We start from the raw sequence: 18,095 nt of genomic DNA, 5'->3' as shown, positions 1-18,095 counted from the left end.
AGATGTTTACCGCAGGTGTCACTTGGTCAGACGTGCCCTAAATATCAACAGTCAAACATTAGAAACTTGAAGGTGTTTACCGCAGGTGTCACTTTGTCAGACGTGCCCTAAATATCAATAGGCAAACATTAGAAACTTGAAGGTGTTTACCGCAGGTGTCACTTGGTCAGACGTGCCCTAAATATCAACAGTCAAACATTAGAAACTTGAAGGTGTTTACCGCAGGTGTCACTTTGTCAGACGTGCCCTAAATATCAATAGGCAAACATTAGAAACTTGAAGATGTTTACCGCAGGTGTCACTTGGTCAGACGTGCCCTAAATATCAATAGGCAAACATTAGAAACTTGAAGGTGTTTACCGCAGGTGTCACTTGGTCAGAAAAATGAGACAATGAAGTTTAAAGTTTTGAACGATGTTTTCTTACAATGTACCTGTCACTGTGATAATATCTTAAATGAGCGTGCTCCGCACCAATGTCAAAGGTTATCCGATCTGAAATTAACCAGCTCCCCGAAGATGTGGGAGCTATAGAGAATACCCAGCTACATCATAGATACCTACATGAATTCAGTCAAATACCAACAACTTACAACACACTCAACATACAGCTGGTTTCCATTTCAGCCTTCTCCACCCCCATTCCATTTGTCAGGCATTATCGCCTCTACTTGACACTTGACAAATATACTGCAAACATAACTTGGTAAAAGTACTGTACCTAATAACTTATATGCAGACGGCCGTTTCGGACATGTGTATATACAGGTGCTAGTTAACCATAAAGCTAAGCTTAAAATGATTCATATAGCTTCATGCTCATTCTTTGTTTCTTTTTCAAACCACGACTAATAACTATTGCAATGACTGTGATACATCAAGGTGTTTCTAGCCTTCAGTATATTTCAGGAACTCCTTCCCTAGATTAATTTTATACCCTCTTTCTCTCCAGAAAACATCACCACTACTAAGTCAATTATCCTACATTCTGAAACAGAAGTCAGTGTAAGAAATTTATACTTTGTGAAAGAAAAAGCTGGACAGGTTTCTCGATTTTCAAAATTACGATAATTCCTCCTTCATAATGGTGTACAAAAGTAAGATTATAATTAGTTTGAATTAGTTTGATCTGTTATTGAAACTAAAGCTACTACTGTTTCCCAGATAAATATTGTGCTCATTCTTACATGTATTTTTCAAGTTCCCTTAAGGCATTATTTGCAAGTGTTACTAAATCTACAAAGGCAAAATCCTTGAACGTGCTATATGTACGTTACAAAAATAACGCTGTTTAAGGTATTTTGTGTATCATAACAAGACTGTAGTTTCTAGAGGTATTTTGTGAATAGTAACAATTCTGTAGTTTCTAGAGGTATTTTGTGTATCGTAACAAGACTGTAGTTTCTAGAAGTATTTCGGGTATCGTAACAAGACTGTAGTTTCTAGAAGTATTTCGGGTATGGTAACAAGACTGTAGTTTCTAGAAGTATTTTGTGTATCGTAACAAGACTGTAGTTTCTAGAGGTATTTTGTGAATAGTAACAAGACTGTAGTTTCTAGAGGTATTTTGTGTATCGTAACAAGACTGTAGTTTCTAAAGATATTTTGTGTATCGTAACAAGACTGTAGTTTCTAAAGGTATTTTATGTATCGTAACAAGACTGTAGTTTCTAGAGGTTTTCTGTATATCGTAACAAGACTGTAGTTTCTACAGATATTTTGTGAATAGTAACAATACTGTAATTTCTAGAGGTATTTTGTGTATCGTAACAAGACTGTAGTTTCTAGAAGTATTTCGGGTATCGTAACAAGACTGTAGTTTTTAGAAGTATTTTGTGTATCGTAACAAGACTGTAGTTTCTAGAGGTATTTTGTGAATAGTAACAATACTGTAGTTTCTAGAGGTATTTTGTGAATAGTAACAATACTGTAGTTTCTAGAGGTATTTTGTGAATAGTAACAATACTGTATTTTCTAGAGGTATTTTGTGTATCGTAACAAAACTAGTTTCTAGAAGTATTTTGTGTATATAAAGAAGCTGTAGGTTTTAAAGGTATTTTATGTACGTCACAGGACTGGATTTTCTAGAAGTATTTCATGTATTAACACGGCTTAAGTTTTTAGAGGTTTTTTTGTACATCGTAATAAGACTAGAGTTTCTAGAAGTACTTGTGTATCGTAACATGATTATCTTTCAAAAGGTTTTGCTTCATGTTACAAGACTGAAATTTCTAAAGGTATTATGTGCATGTTACAATACGAAAAAAATGTTACAAATATATAAAGATCCAAATTGAATTACACGTTATAAAATATACATTTCACGAAAGAAACACATGTAGTTACAATACCCTGGTATTCTGAATATAATACATGGATAATTTACAAACTTTGACTTCCAGAAGGTATATATATTATCTGTGTATATGTTGCAAGACTGAAGTACATATATATGGAATGTATGTACGTTACAAAAGTGAAGTCTGAAGGTATCATGTTTACGTTACAAAAGTGAAGTTCCTGAAATTATTATAAGTGCACTTTACAAAAGTGAAATTCTCAAAGGTATTATGAATATGTTTCCGAATATGTTATGTGTGTGTTACGTTGCAAACGTGAAGTTCTTGAAAGTAACATGTGTATGTTTAAAAGACTTAGGCTACCTCGGTGCTTTAAGTCATAAACTTAAAAGATCTAAGTTATAATATGGAAGCTCTGAAAGTATTATGTGTGTAAATCAAGAGACAGAAGTTTCCTGGAGATATCACTTGGGTCCTTTTGAAGTCTGAGATATGTACATGTTTAAAAGATTCAAGAATACCTAGGATTATTAAGTATTTGTGTTACAAAATTGTAGTTTCCTGGTGATATTATATGGATACCTTACAAAAGTGAAGTTCGAGAGGGCGCTATCTACATATGTAAGGCTGAGCTTTCTTGGATGTATTATGATAGTACGTTACAAACAATGAAGTTTCTTGCAGTTCTATAGTTAAAAGTACTAGAGTGTTTGATAACTCCGACAAACTTACATGTGTAAGTGAGAGCTACTTAAATCAGTGTTTCAGCAGGGATCCACATGGGATTATTATAAACATACATTTCTTGAAACTCCCAAACCCAGCAATGAACAATACTGTATGCTAAACGGTTGACGAAATATTGTAGTAAAGTTTTTGTTTTTTTTTAATCTTCATACGTATAATATACATTGCCGCCACCAAGCGACGATTCTAAAGTTCTTTCCACATGCCAACAATTCATAGAAACGTGTTTCAGTTTTCCTTCACAATATTTTAGTTGAATGTCTACAGCTAAACTTCTGGTAACTATTAACCTGGACATACTTTCACAATCATTTCTTGTACCTATCTACATTATTTCACTTATATAATACTTTGATGTTTGAGATGTTAGATTTTGTAATGTCCTGTTTAAAAACAGATGAAATACCAAAATGACAAACTTAATCAAAATAGAGTAACATTGGAAAATTTCTAAAAAATCTTAACATCATACATCAATATGTGGGTCTTCCACACAAACATTACTGATTGGAGATAAGTTAAATATCACATGTTATTTCTGCCTTCACATCTTATCAGTGGATATGGTTAGTTAATGAGTGTGAGCCATCTCAACATCCCACCCATATCTAATGTAGATGAATGATAGAAAAAAAACTGGAGGTCTTGTTACCTGTAGGATTTTAGTTTTTTATGGTACATCTTTCGAATAATGTTAAGTAATAACCGTTTGTCACCAGCAGATAAATATCCATGTTGTATCTAGAGCACCACATTCCCTATCATGACTTTTTTTCTACCGGCAAGGTTAAAATATCTTCCATCTGTAGCTGTCCAGTCAAACATAATTTTTTGTCATTGACAGAGGCATCAGTCTCTTAAAGTGTAAGTGAAGAAGAAACAAGTCGACGGCAGTAGTCATTAACCATAATGTCTGTTGGTGTTGGTTCGACAGGTGGGATGGTGCTGTTTCTTTTCAACAGGCCTTATCTTTTTGTTGCTGACAGACAAAGCTACTTTTACAAGAACAGTTAATCGTCTCCCTATCTTGCCGGGCTTTTACTACCTAAGCCCCCCTATACTTTAGGGATCAGAGAATTAACTGTTGTACGTACACATAGGAGTGTACACACATAGAATAAAACTTAACAAAGCACTTGATGGATAATGGCTAGAATAATGCTTAACAAGACACTTTATGAATAATGGCTTAAATTTCAATGTAATCACATAAGACAGTTCAGTAATGATTTATCATTTAACTGCAAAATACACTAATTGTCTAATGTCTATACCGTTTGCTTTATTCAAATTATTTTTTTATTCTATCTTGTTCTGGCATGGCCTGATGGTTATGGCACTCGACTCGCAATTCGTGGGTTCGAATCCCCGTCGCCGAACACGCTCTTATTTTCAGCTGTGAGGGCGTTATAATGTTACGGTTGGTAAAACAGTAATCCAAGATTTGGAGGTGGGTGGTGTTGACTAGCTGCCTTCCCTGTAGTCAGTCGAACACGGGTTACTTTCGAATAAGATGTGCAGGTTGACTTTATCAATTTTGGTTATATTCAGAAGGTAATGAATGAAGGTATTAATTTCAAATTTTGTTAATATGAGAAGGTTATAAGTATTTCCAAGTGTAGAACTCATTGTTAGTCCTAATCACAAGCAAGACAAGTAGCTGCATGAGGTCTTGCGTTTTTCCAAATACATAAATAGTTGATGACTATTTTACATTTCATTGTTTAATGCCGTCAAAGAACATTTATAGTTAACTTACTTTGAGCTTTAGTTATAAAACAGTTATTGAGAAGACATGGACCCCTCAGTCACCTCGCTAGTCTTCTGGTTATTAGGGGATGTGTGATCTCATTATCTTGCTACTTGAGACCTCAACTTTACTAATTTTATGAAATCAAAGAAAAATATGTAATAATATATCAACCATACTATATCTGTCATATCCAGTGCTGACGAGACATTTCGCTCAATCTTCAGATTGCCTAGAATACGACAGTTTGTTTTGTCGGATTTCGAGAGCTATTTGAGCTAGCCGTTTATAATTTAAAAGTGGTAGATTGGAGGGAAGGCAACTAGTCGACACCACTCACTGCCAATTCTTTGGCTACTCTTTTAACAATGAAAAGTGGGATTAACCATAACATTATAATGCCCCAAGACTGAAAGAGAGAGAATGTTAGGTAACAGGATTTGGTCTTGCGACCCACAGATTGCAAGTTGAATGCCCTAATCACCAGGCCATGCTAGGCTAGGATATTACAGACATATCAGTAGCCTAGGCTCTGTTTAAGGCTAGCAGTGGTAGCACTTAAAGTTGAGCAATTTTGTGCTTTCTGCAGCATAACCCACATGATCAACTCATAATGCCTTGTATTCATATGGTAATCTAACAGTATTACTAGCTTGACATCAGACTCTCAATCAATGACATATTATATAATAATCAGTAAACATTACCTCACTCTCAACAACACTGCCAGCTCTATCATATTAAAACATTTTCATGTATATTTGTAAATATTGTATTGTATTTGCTGTACCTTTAACCATTAAAACAAGATTTAATCTTCATATTTTCCAATTGAAATGACAAACTACACATTGAAAATGTATTGTGTATAATCGAAAACGATCAGAAATAGAATGCTCTTTGTTTTCATTATCTTATTTATCTTCTTGAATAATGTACTCTTTGTTTGTTTCTGTTTTTTGCTTTATTTTTAATGTTAAATGAATTGAAACGTGAACTTAGCTTGGTTTTGCTAGAAACAACACGTGTGATTATTGACCATCAGAAGCAATTCACATGCGTATCACTGGATAGTAATAAATAGGTCCGTGGAAAATTACCTACGTTGTATTCGTTTATATATACAATTTATATATTAGTAAACAGCCTCACAGTGGGAAGATTTCCTCTAGTAGAGGTTTATACAGTTTAACATAGCCAACTAACTGTTTTCAGAGTGGGTGTTCTCTTGCAATCCAGGAAGTCGGGGCCCATTTTGGGAACTTAATCCAAACAAAATGTGTAGTCACTCCAAATGTTCCACAGGTTCTAAACAGTCTCTAGTATCAAGTTTTGCTTTATGACTTATCATGTATACAAGTTATGTGCAAACCAATATACGTAACAGCTGTATAGCAAGTGGTAACACGATTATTTTCCAGAAGCGCACTCGATGGTTAAGCTAAGAATATAAATTGCGTATTGTTTAGCATTTCGTGTCACTAACAATGCTCAATGCACTGAAACATACATACAATTTACATAAAGTTTGATGGATTGAATCAAAAAATTTAGGCTTATTTTTTCAATCAGACAAGAAAGAGTTTTGTTGGTAGAAAATGTTTCAAAATAATAAATTACATAATGTAGGTTTATATTAGAATAGTATCCTTATTGAAAAATACCTCAGAATTTTAATATTTAGCTTTACAGCTAAAACAATATTCAAATTTAGCTCCTCTTTTTTTACTTGAAACTGCAGACTGGGTGGTGTATGTGGATGTGTACTTTTATGTTAAATAAGTTTCTATACGTATAAAGCAATGATGCATTCTAGAGTAGCTTGGAAAATGTGGTACAGAAGTCTTTAATTTGAAGTAATATTAATTTCGGATAAAAATTAAAGCTATTTAAGACATTTCTGAGGAGCAAGTTTGTATATTTGGTTTTAGAAGTTAGCGCACAGCAACTCAAGAGCAATCTCTAACTTTGAACTGATAGGATTAGCGGGAAATCAGCTAGTCCACAGTACCCATTGTCTACTTTAGTGCTACTCGTTTTTGATTGAATAGTTGGATGTAAGTGCTACACTTATAGTACGCTTCTTGTCCCAAGTTTTTCCGGCATTGGTTTCCAAACCGTGAATCCTCGGATTCCCAATCGTAACACGCAAACAGTAAGGCCACACCTAGCTTGTTGAGGATAAAAACGTCTCACACAAAATGGTCTAATACAGGACTAATATCTTAATCTGATTTACATGCTCTATTCTACAATAAATTAAGGTTTTTATGTGAGCTACTGTTTCTAGAAAACTACAACTGGATGACTAAACATCAAGTCACAATACTATTGTTGTCTCTCCCAATGGCAATCCTAATCTGACTATATTGTCCAAACTAATTAAAAGATAATTACATTTTGTAATAATATATGCATTATAAAGCAAAATCATTGTTATAAATAATATCAATCGCATTTCAGTTCATTGTTATGCAAATAATAAAGCTGAAATCTGCGATCTGAAATGTAAATGATTTGATTACTCATTCAGCTATAATATATCACACAGTTATAAATTATGATCATGAGCAATGGCCAGCCCTCAAAGAAGACATTTGGATCTTTCATTCAAGTGAAGAACCATACATATGGAGAGTCATCGGAATAATGCACACCGGTCAATCACAGCAAGCAGTTAAAATGTTGTTAGGAGAATTAGGAACCGTTTCTAAAAATATTAGCAGATCACTATCTTCCAATTCTAAATCACCACAATCTCAAAATGTCGTTAAAGACCATTTAAATGTCTGCCAAAACATACTATTTTAATCCGTGATAGTTCTTCTTGTTGCCAGGTTACACAATGGGCTATCGACACTCGGATTTTAGAGCTGTAAGTTCATGCCCACCAAAAGACTCCTTGACAGAGATTTATTGTACTTTCACGAGTATTGGGTTAAATTGTATATCGCAAGCTTTCTGCGACACATCCGCTAAAGTAGATTGAAAGGACTTTGTGATTTAAAAACTAGAATACTGAAGAAATGCTTTTGGGTTTAATTGTATATCACAAGCTTTCTGCGACACATCCGCTAAAGTAGATTGAAAGGGCTTTGTGATTTAAAAACTAGAATACTGAAGAAATGCTTTTGGGTTTAATCGTATATCACAAGCTTTCTGCGACACATCCGCTAAAGTAGATTGAAAGGGCTTTATTATTTAGAAGTAAGAATATTGAAGAAATGCTTACTGGATAAATGAATTACAAATACTAACTTACATCCACTTAAACCTTCCTTATTCCAAACCTTTAGGGCCAAGTGTGGCCCAATGGTTAACATGCTGGACTGTGTATCTGAATATCCAAGGTCCGTGATCCAAAAAACGAAAAAAGAAGTTGCGCTTCCCAACTTTGGGGCCGCGGATGCGTTATAAAAGTAATGTTCAAATCCCACTATTCAGTCTTATATACTCATTGATAAAGAAGAATCTATATAAATGTAATAGTACTGTCTGTTGTATGTCCATATAACTACTTTGTAGAGTGTGGATGTATCTTCACCAAATTTGCACATACAACTTTTCAGTTTTGCGGTTTTATGGGCGTTTTCCGTTTTTTGCAATTACAATTACACTTTTACCACTACTTCGCCTCCTGTATACTGATCTTCACCAAATGTGGTATGAATGTTTGTTTGGTCCTTGGGGAGATACATAGAAACTTGCGGTTTCACATTTTGTGTTTTGCAGTTTTTGTGAGCGTTTTTGCGTTTTTTTTACAATTACATATGGGGGAAACAACTTTTCATGGCCTAAGATAACCTTTCATTAATGACAAATTTACATAACTTCCGTCCAGCTAGTATATTAACCAAAATACATCTACATTACCCAGTGCCGAAGATACCTTTCACACAGGATACAACAGACACGCTGTTTATATTATCAATCACTTGAACAACTGTTTCGATGTCAACTACATTAAATGCGAGAACAACAATTTTATTTAACTCATATATCACCTTCGAAACACGTTTTTCGACTTACAAACTTGTTTTACAATTTAACTCAAAAATTAATTGTTTCATGAAAGGATATAAATGATGTAAACTTTAGTAAATTAAGAATATTAACAACTGCGTCATATCATTTTCCATATATGTAATCCGTTTTACGAATTTCACATAAAACTTTTCAGGTTTCAAGTTTTAATCAACTTCTTACATATATTTCATGATTTTGGAATGCTATTCTCTTTGTAGTTTTTAGCCGCAGATCTATATTCTATTTTATACCTTTTTAACCAAGCGACGCTTTCTGTAGATGGTATCTAACTTTGATCATTGTCTTTCTAACATAAACTATTGAAAATAATTATAGAAATGATAAAGAAAGAGGGTTTAAAAGGCAAACACTTGGATACTGCACTCCTTTATCATGTGAAAATTAATAAATTCGTGCATAATTTATCATGGGAGTAGTTGTTACCCCACCAATCAGAAAGCGTCACACCAGTATAACGCCTATAAAAGCATAGGCAGCCGTACCTACGCCCAGTGGTAGTACCATATATTAAAACGATTTTGAATATGCAGAAACTCAGATGACAACCACAGCTGGGGGCGACGTGTATCAAAAATATTTTTTGACATTGTTTTGTGTTTCTTCGGTAGTGTAATGCCACCTTGATAACTTTTGGAAATGGGATGCAACAGCCCTTTCCAATGCAAAATATTCGTACAGTCAGGTCATAGAGGATGTCTCCTTTGTACTTAATCACGTCGAAAAAAAAAGAATATGGATCAACTTGAGACATCAAGGCCTTCCAGAATGAGGGATGCAACAAGTCGCATCTAGCCGTGATAAGCAAATGTGGCATATTGTAGTAGGTAACTATCCACAAATAAAATTATCAGTGGCAAAAGTTATTCACATGCTCCAGGTAACAGTACAAAGCATAATGAAGAAGTTTCTCCATCTGATAAAGCAAAACGAGTTACGTCATATCCAGGAAACATAAACCAATTTAGAAAATTGTATAAATGCTACCTGGCCAGTAAAAATGGCAGTATTTGATTACAATTGACGAAGCATATGTGTACCTTCATAAATGTTGTCTTAACCAGTAAAAATGGCAGTATTTGATGGCCGTTGACGAAGCATATGTGTACCTTCATAACTGTCACAAGTCTCGTGAATTTTCTACTAGACAATGAATGAAAAAAATTCCAAAAGTGGTGCATGGCACGTTATAAAAGTTTTTCAACGGATTTTATGATCATTAGTGGATAGTGCGTCAGGAATAAGATCAGGTGAGTGAATACAAAGGCCAATGTTATGACCTTTCAATCCCCAGAAATACTTGTTTTACATGGAAATGTGGCCGACAAGATAAGGTTTCTGGTCATTCTACCCATTCAACCATCGTACATTTCAACTAGGTGGAGAATGAAATGTATACAAAGGCCAATGTTATGACCTTTCAATCCCCAGAAATACTTGTTTTACATGGAAATGTGGCCGACAAGCTATGGGCCTACCAAGATAAGGTTTCTGGTCATTCTACCCATTCAACCATCGTACATTTCAACTAGGTGGAGAATGAAATGTGTATTCATGCTATTATTTATGAAAACATACCGGTGATGTTGCTGGATATAAAGTCTGCAAGTTTCTTGTGATTAGACCGTTGAAATTCGCACTGGAAAACTTATCTTCCTACACTAGATTATGGAAAGCAGAAAAGAGGGAATTTCGTGCTTTGGGCATAATAGCCTTGATATCACTCGACTCAGTATTACTATGAGAAACTAATACTACATTTTTTATAATTTTACAGTTACTTTTATTTGCTTGTATTTAACAACACTAAGATAGCTTTTCTCTTTACATTGTAGCTAGCTTTTTGTGTACATTATTGCACTGGTATTCTACCATCCAGCTGCTGAGTTGATGGTCATACAACCTAAATCAGAGCAATAAATAGGTTAATATAGTCCCAAAAGTAACTATTTTTTCCAGCTATTTCTCCACTAGTTACTGGACCATCTAAGGATGAACTACTAAACTTATCATCAGGAGAAGACCTCTCTGACAAAGTTACCATTCCAGAGATTGACGCTCAACTTCTAGGAACAATGGAACAGCGAATTACAACCACGTCAACACCAACCACCCTCATAGACTCAAATAAAGAGATCGAGTTTTTCATAGTGTTCTACTAAGAAATGAGTAACCGTTTTCCATCAAACAAATAAATGTAGTCACATCTCTGGGTTTACCATGTCTGCAAGAAAGTTCAAATGTGTTTCCTATTTGCCTAAGTGTAACCGAGAAGAAACCCATAATCTCAATGCATATCCAAGATAGCTATGATCAGACTCTAAGTACAAGACATAAATGGAAAGATTAATATACACTCCTATCCAATTGAAAGCCAACTCAAAAACAACTATCACAATAATAAGGAAGGTGAATAGTCAGTTCTATTAGAAACCATAGACATCAACCCTCAGAAACTGGAAACTACTAATCACAATACTTAGAATCATCCCGCAAGTCATCCTGTGAATTTAAGCAGAAGATTGTATGGAAGTACACATTTTCAGTGCCCATGCAGAAACTCTTGATAAACTATGCCAATGTGAAGCAACCCAGTTGGAGCTGAAGAAGTAGAGAAATCTAACTAAAGCTATTTCCAGCACAGGAAGGATTTCCAGCTTTCATAGAGAATGAAGTGAGAACCGAACGGTGGATGATAAGTGTTTGGCTTGTTATTGTTATACATTTTCAGATGGACCTAAAGGGGTTGTTTGTTTGAGCTGTAATTTGTGCATTACCAAAACAGGAGAAAAGTGTTTGAAGAACCTAATATATTGTTTTGCTGTTAAATCGAAATAAAAGCTGTGCTTGGGAAATAAATATGTCATAGTGAGTTAGTAAATCAAGCCATATACCAAATGGGTGAGAGAAAAACATGAGATTGACAAAGTTGTTCATACTCATCATTTACATATTATTTTTTCAGTCTTGAAATATTCGTTTACTTTAAGCGCAAAACTGCACAATATGCTATCTGTGATGTATTCACAACGGGGACTCAAACCGAATTGTGGCTTTGTAAGCCAACGGGTATATATTTATAAAAAAAGAAAAACAGAGAGGAGGTTAATAGTTATTTTTAAAAGCAATATATGTGTATAACGCAACATAAAATAATAAAAATATGTAAATACTGGTGAGTATCAATAAAAAAGGGGATAAGAGAGCAAGTATTTAAGTAAAAGTTTATATATCGTTTAAAGTGTGTAAAATGTAAACTATTGAAAAAATGAGCAAATGTGAAAACTAAAATATTAAATAATATCCATGTTCAATGTAATTTTTTGTCTAATATAACGTGTAGAGTTATAAAACGTATAAGTTGGTAAAACAATAGCTTGATTATTATTAACTTGGTTCAGTAATGTTATAGAAACAAATTTGTGATTGCTCAATGATATATTTTATTCGTTTCCTTTTCTGGATGCATGTATATATTTCTTTCTGTGTATATATATATATATATATATTTATTGCCCACTGTAATGCTGACTTGAACCCAAATCTAAATTATTTGTCTCCATTGGATTTTATATTCTTATAATTATTATTATTATTCGACCAACCTTAGACTAAGTTACTATTTAAGACATTTCTTTTATTTTCATAAATTTACTTTAATGAATTCTTATATTTTGTTATTATGAAATTAATATATCATAGAGTGGTGATATAGGGTATGATGCCTGCTACTTCATTTACTATATAGTATTTAGTTTTATATTTCCTTTTGTAATGCCTTTGTTTTATGTTCCTTTTATTTCGATTTGGTTGATGCTGCATTGTCCTCCGGTGGCTCAGCGGTAAGGCCGAAGCCTTATAACGCTAAAAACCGGGTTTCGATACCGGTGGTGGGCACAGCACAGATAACTCATTATGTAGGATTGTGCTTAAAAATGAACAAACAAACGAACAATGATGCTGCTAGATTAGTGTAGGATATGAGTTTATAATAGTCTATTTTATTAGCTCTCATTGTGTTAAGATAGAATTAAGTTAGTTGTTGGATTAGAATGTTTTGCATTCAGAGTAGCTTGTGTTGCTACAGTGAGTCTGCATTACTAATGTCTAATGTAAAGACTAACGTGGCTGACTATTTAGCTCTTTTGTGGACAAATTAAGAATAAGATAGTTAAGTTAGTTTGCTTCAGGTTAAACTAGAGAGCACCTGTGCTTAGTTCTTTACTCCTGGGAATTGAGTGTTAACTATAATTAATTCAATATCGATACTATGATCATATTTATATCATTTTAAGTCAGTTATATACGTCTTTTATTATTATGATCATAAGTGATATGAGATTATGTGGCTTTGATTATGGTATTTAATGCCATAACTTTGAACTGAACTGGTTGATTTTTCATTTTATTTTAACTAACAGTTATGATTTGTTTGTTTTCATTGTTATTCTCTTGATTTAATGATGTTTATATAGTATGCCTTTCGTGAGGTTATTTAGTGCATTGTCTATGTGGAGCGTTATGGAATCGCCTTTAAGTGTTTTTGTATCGTGAATTGTAAGTTGTACATGCTTTGTCTAAAATTGACGTTAATATTCTGGATAACAGGTTCTAATTTGAAATTATAATTTGACTTGAAGTCAGACTGAGGACCATCTTAAGATGAAGTACGCGGATATAGATGCATTCCCACTTGTACAACTTTAAAAATCATGTTTTACATCATATACATATATTCAAAACTTTTCTTATGTCCTAATTCCAAGTTTATATCTGAATCTGATTTGTTAAGATATTTTAGATATAGTGTGATTTAAATTTTCCCTGTCAGTCGCTTGAATAAATCAATGGTCGATAACATCTAAAAGTATTTTACTTGCTAGTCAGTAAACGATTTTACTCGATGAAAATCAATATTTGGTAAAGAAAAGATAAGTAATATTATACTGTAACAAAAAATACCCTACTGAAGAGAGTACTTTAAACTTTTTATCGAGAGCCTTACTTAGCATTCATGCCTATTTCAGCTATTTATCATATAGCCCCCAGTTGCACAGCGGAATGCTTGCGGACTTACAACGCTAGAATCCGGGTTTCGATACCCGTGGTGGGCAGAGCACAGATAGCCCATTGTGTAGCTTTGTGCTTAATTACAAGCAAACAAACTGTTATGAGAAATAAGCGCACAAGTAACCTCTTTTTTCATAATGAGGCAAATTAATACAAGTAAGCTTAAAAATAACTTTGTACGTTTGGTCAAGTCCAATTTTGACAGCTGCACAGTTGCTGACTGATCCAGTAAACATAAAACATGTTTTCTAAACTAATACTTCTATTTAAAAAGCACTTTAATACAGAAAAAATTGCGCAACTAATTTTTGGCAATGTATTATACAGTGAGCGATATGTAGTTAACGTTATTAATAAAACTGGAGATATTTATGGAAATGAATAATGAAGCTACAGTCATTCCAAGCATTCCGAACGTTTCGGACTTTTCTCTCTCGATAAATAAACAGATTATATTCAACCATTATTATAGCCCATAATTCCGTTTTCTTTAAATTGACTTTAAAAATGGGCGATACATGTTGTGAAATTATATTGAAAAAAATAAAACTATTTTTTATAGTTTAATACTAAAACAATTTTATTTATTAGCCTTAACCCTTCGGATTTTATACCTTAGCATGTTAAATTCAGTGAGAAGAATTTGTATAACTATTCATCTACAACATGAAATTATTAATGGAAATCACAAATATAGTATTGAAAGGACATAAATGACATAACACTATTCTCCTAATATCTGGCTAATCTACAACATGAAATTATTAATGGAAATCACAAATATAGTATTGAAAGGACATAAATGACATTACACTATTCTCCTAATATCTGGCTAATCTACAACATGAAATTATTAATGGAAATCACAAATATAGTATTGAAAGGACATAACACTATTCTCCTAATATCTGGCTATCTCACAATTAAGCCAAACATGTCAATATTCTTGTAAATGTGTAAACTGTCCCGACCAGTGCGTAATATTATCAATGTCCTCATTAAATACTCCTTTTATTCAGCAGTATATTAATCAACTAGGCTTTATTTCTAGACGACAGAAACTTCAAACCAGCTTGTTGATAAAGGTTACAAGAATGAATAAGTACACACGTTATCCAATCTACATACTTAATGAGAAGATGGATCGCCGTCGCCTGGATGATGTGCAAATGATAAGTGAGAACTTTGTTTACACTGGAATAAAAAGACCGCTTGTTAAAAAGAAATCAGGGTAGAATATTCATATAGCTTCGAAGAAATATTTTACTGAAATTCTCTAATGATGTTATGGCATTTTCAAATGCATAAGAGATTTAGTTAATAAAGTTATCACGTAAATATTGTTCAAAAAAATGTTAACTCACCTTCCAGCTTTAGTCACGATCATCTCTGTTTCCATCTGATTGAATTCTTCCCACAGTGATTTCATTTCTAAAGTACAATTGACGCTCACCAGCTTGGGATGCATGGGCTTATTTGGGCTATACGAAGGGTCAGAATTAACAGGAGACTGTGAACAGCTCCCGTGTTCTTTAAAGTCCTGGACGTCAAATGTGTCAGCCGTGTAGGACCGGTAAGCCTCCGCCAAACTCAGTCTTTCCGTACTAGTATTTAGAAGGAGTGCTGTAAGAGAAGAATTAAAAGTTAGACGAGTTAGAAATTATGATTTAATTTAATTCCACTATCACGATAATGATGATAAATTCACGTGAAAAAGAATCCTGTCGTCTAGAACGTGATCATTGCAAGTTAACTATATTTATTCTTGCCAATTTGTAAGTAGTTAATCTGACTAGTCCTAAGTGTCACTATATGTTTACTATATGTAACTGCCCTAACAGTTACTACATAGGGCTGCACCAAAACTCAACTACTTTTCAAGTGATGGCAATTTGATGGCTGTATCTCAATAAACTGATAATACTAATTATGGTTTTGTTTGAAACTCGTGTATCATCCTAAGTATAGTCCAGTCAATTTTATGTAGAGGAAAAAGACGCTTGATTTGGTTCGGTTGTTGTACAAAGCAACACAATGGTCTGTCTGTGCTCTGCCCACAACGGAAGATGAAACCCAATTTTATTGTGGTAAGCCTGCAGACTTACCGCTGAGCCACTAGGGGAGAAGGGTGTGTGTGCAAATATGCTTTAAAATTTTGTTTAATAAAATATATATCCAAGATATATTAAAAATAGAGATGTGTAAAGGATGAAGAATATGAAGAATCGATTTGTTTGGTAAATTGGCAAACATCCAGGTGCAACAAGTATTTGGTTTGTCACATCTACCCGGTCACCTTAACGGATTAACTAATGCATAATTTTATATTTAGTTTGTCACATCTACCCGGTTACTTCAACGGATTAACTAATGCATAGATTTATATCTAGTTTGTCACATCTACCCGGTTACCTTAACGGATTAACTAATGCATAATTTTATATTTAGTTTGTCACATCTACCCGGTTACCTTAACGGATTAACTAATGCATAATTTTATATTTAGTTTGTCACATCTACCAGGTTACTTCAACAGATTAACTAATGCATAATTTTATATTTAGTTTGTCACATCTACCCGGTTACCTTAACAGATTAACTAATGCATAGTTTTATATTTAGTTTGTCACATCTACCAGGTTACTTCAACAGATTAACTAATACATAACCTTATATTTAATTTGTCACATCTACCGATCTTATCAGCTATCCTTATATTTTTCTCACGTTCTTAATAGAAAATAGGTTATTAGTTAACTCATTTGGATACGGATTATTTTACAGATTCTAGAATTTTTTAATATCATTTATACGTAAAACTTTCTTAAATAATAATGCAATTTAGGTTCAAGGTTTCTAGATTTGCCATTGTTTTGTTTCGGAGTTATTATAATTATTAAAAATTTCACAAGAACTGCTTAAAAGAGATATTTCGAATGACTGAAAATAAAACTTTCTTGTGATATCAAGAATGAAACTAGATTCGATTTAGAAATTAACTCAATAGTCCCATCTTTAAAAAATATTATATTTGCTATTTTGATTCAAACTTGAAGCCCGGCATGGCCAGGTGGTTAAGGCACTCGACTCCCCATCTGAGGGTCGTGGGTTCGAATCCCTCTCTCACCAAAACATGCTCACCCTTTCAGCCGTGAGGGCGTTATAACGTGACGGTCAATCCATTTTCGTTGGTAAACGAGTAGCCCAAGAGTTGGCGGTGGGTGGTGATGACTAGCTGCCTTCCCTCTAGTCTTACACTGCTAAATTAGGGACGGCTAGTGCAGATAGCCCTCGTGTAGCTTTGCGCGAAATTCAAAAACAAACAATCAAACTGGAAAAATACAGTGCAAGCCAGTTTGTTTCAAAACGTTTTGTTAAAGTTTGTTGTTTGTCAAAATATACAGTTTAATTTGTCTATTTGTTGGATTTCACGCAAAGTTAGTCTATGTACGCTTGCCGTCCCTACTTTTGGAAGAATAGACTAAGGGAAGGTAGCTAGTTAAAACCACACACCGCCAACTCTTGGAATTCTCTTGCCAGACCTAATATTGGAATTGTATCCTTATTGTTATTACACACTAATGGTCTCAAAAAGGGGAGCTCATATTTTTTGTCTGTTTGTTTGTTTTTCTTTTCTTGCGGTAACGGGGCGCGAACCGCAGAATCTCAGCTTCATAGTCCGGCACACTAATCATTAGGCCACGCTTTGCCCGTGTGGATAATGTTTTCTAAGATAGGATACTTCTTAATGCTTAATTATAGAAAAGAAAAAATATATATTTAGTATAATCAACAAACTTTACTTATACTTTCGCGTAGTTATTTTAAACTTAAATTTAAATGCTTGAAAAATAATGAAGGAACGTTTAGTTTCCATTTTTTTGAAACACATGTAGAAAATTGTTGTTGAAATATAAGAGGGGCAGACCAATGCATATTATTTATTTACTATACAAAAAAAAAGTTCTTAATAGTAAAAACATAAATCTCAATTGCTTTATAAAGTATACTGCAAAGTCAGGACATGCGTTAAAAAATAAAGAATATGATTTCTTATTCTCAAAAATACCACATAACCTCTTTTTTTATATATCTATGTCAAATTATCAAATACCATATAACCTGTTTTTTTAATATATCTATATCAAATACCATATAATTTATTTTTAATACATCTATATCAAA

General features: G+C 33.6%; 1 protein-coding gene across 1 annotated transcript in view; it reads right to left on the bottom strand.

Moving 5' to 3' along the window:
- Positions 1–18,095, bottom strand: part of LOC106466380 (T-box transcription factor TBX1-like) — a 42,225-nt gene that overhangs the window by 14,107 nt on the left and 10,023 nt on the right. The window contains exon 2 of the mRNA XM_013926661.2: positions 15,275–15,533. Coding sequence (XP_013782115.2) covers positions 15,275–15,533 — 259 coding nt within the window. The remainder of the gene's footprint in view (positions 1–15,274; positions 15,534–18,095) is intronic.

This window comes from Limulus polyphemus, unplaced genomic scaffold (genome assembly GCF_000517525.1).
Source record: "Limulus polyphemus unplaced genomic scaffold, Limulus_polyphemus-2.1.2 Scaffold2241, whole genome shotgun sequence".
Taxonomy (NCBI): Eukaryota; Metazoa; Arthropoda; class Merostomata; order Xiphosura; family Limulidae; genus Limulus; species Limulus polyphemus.
This window is presented reverse-complemented; position numbering and strand designations above follow the sequence as displayed.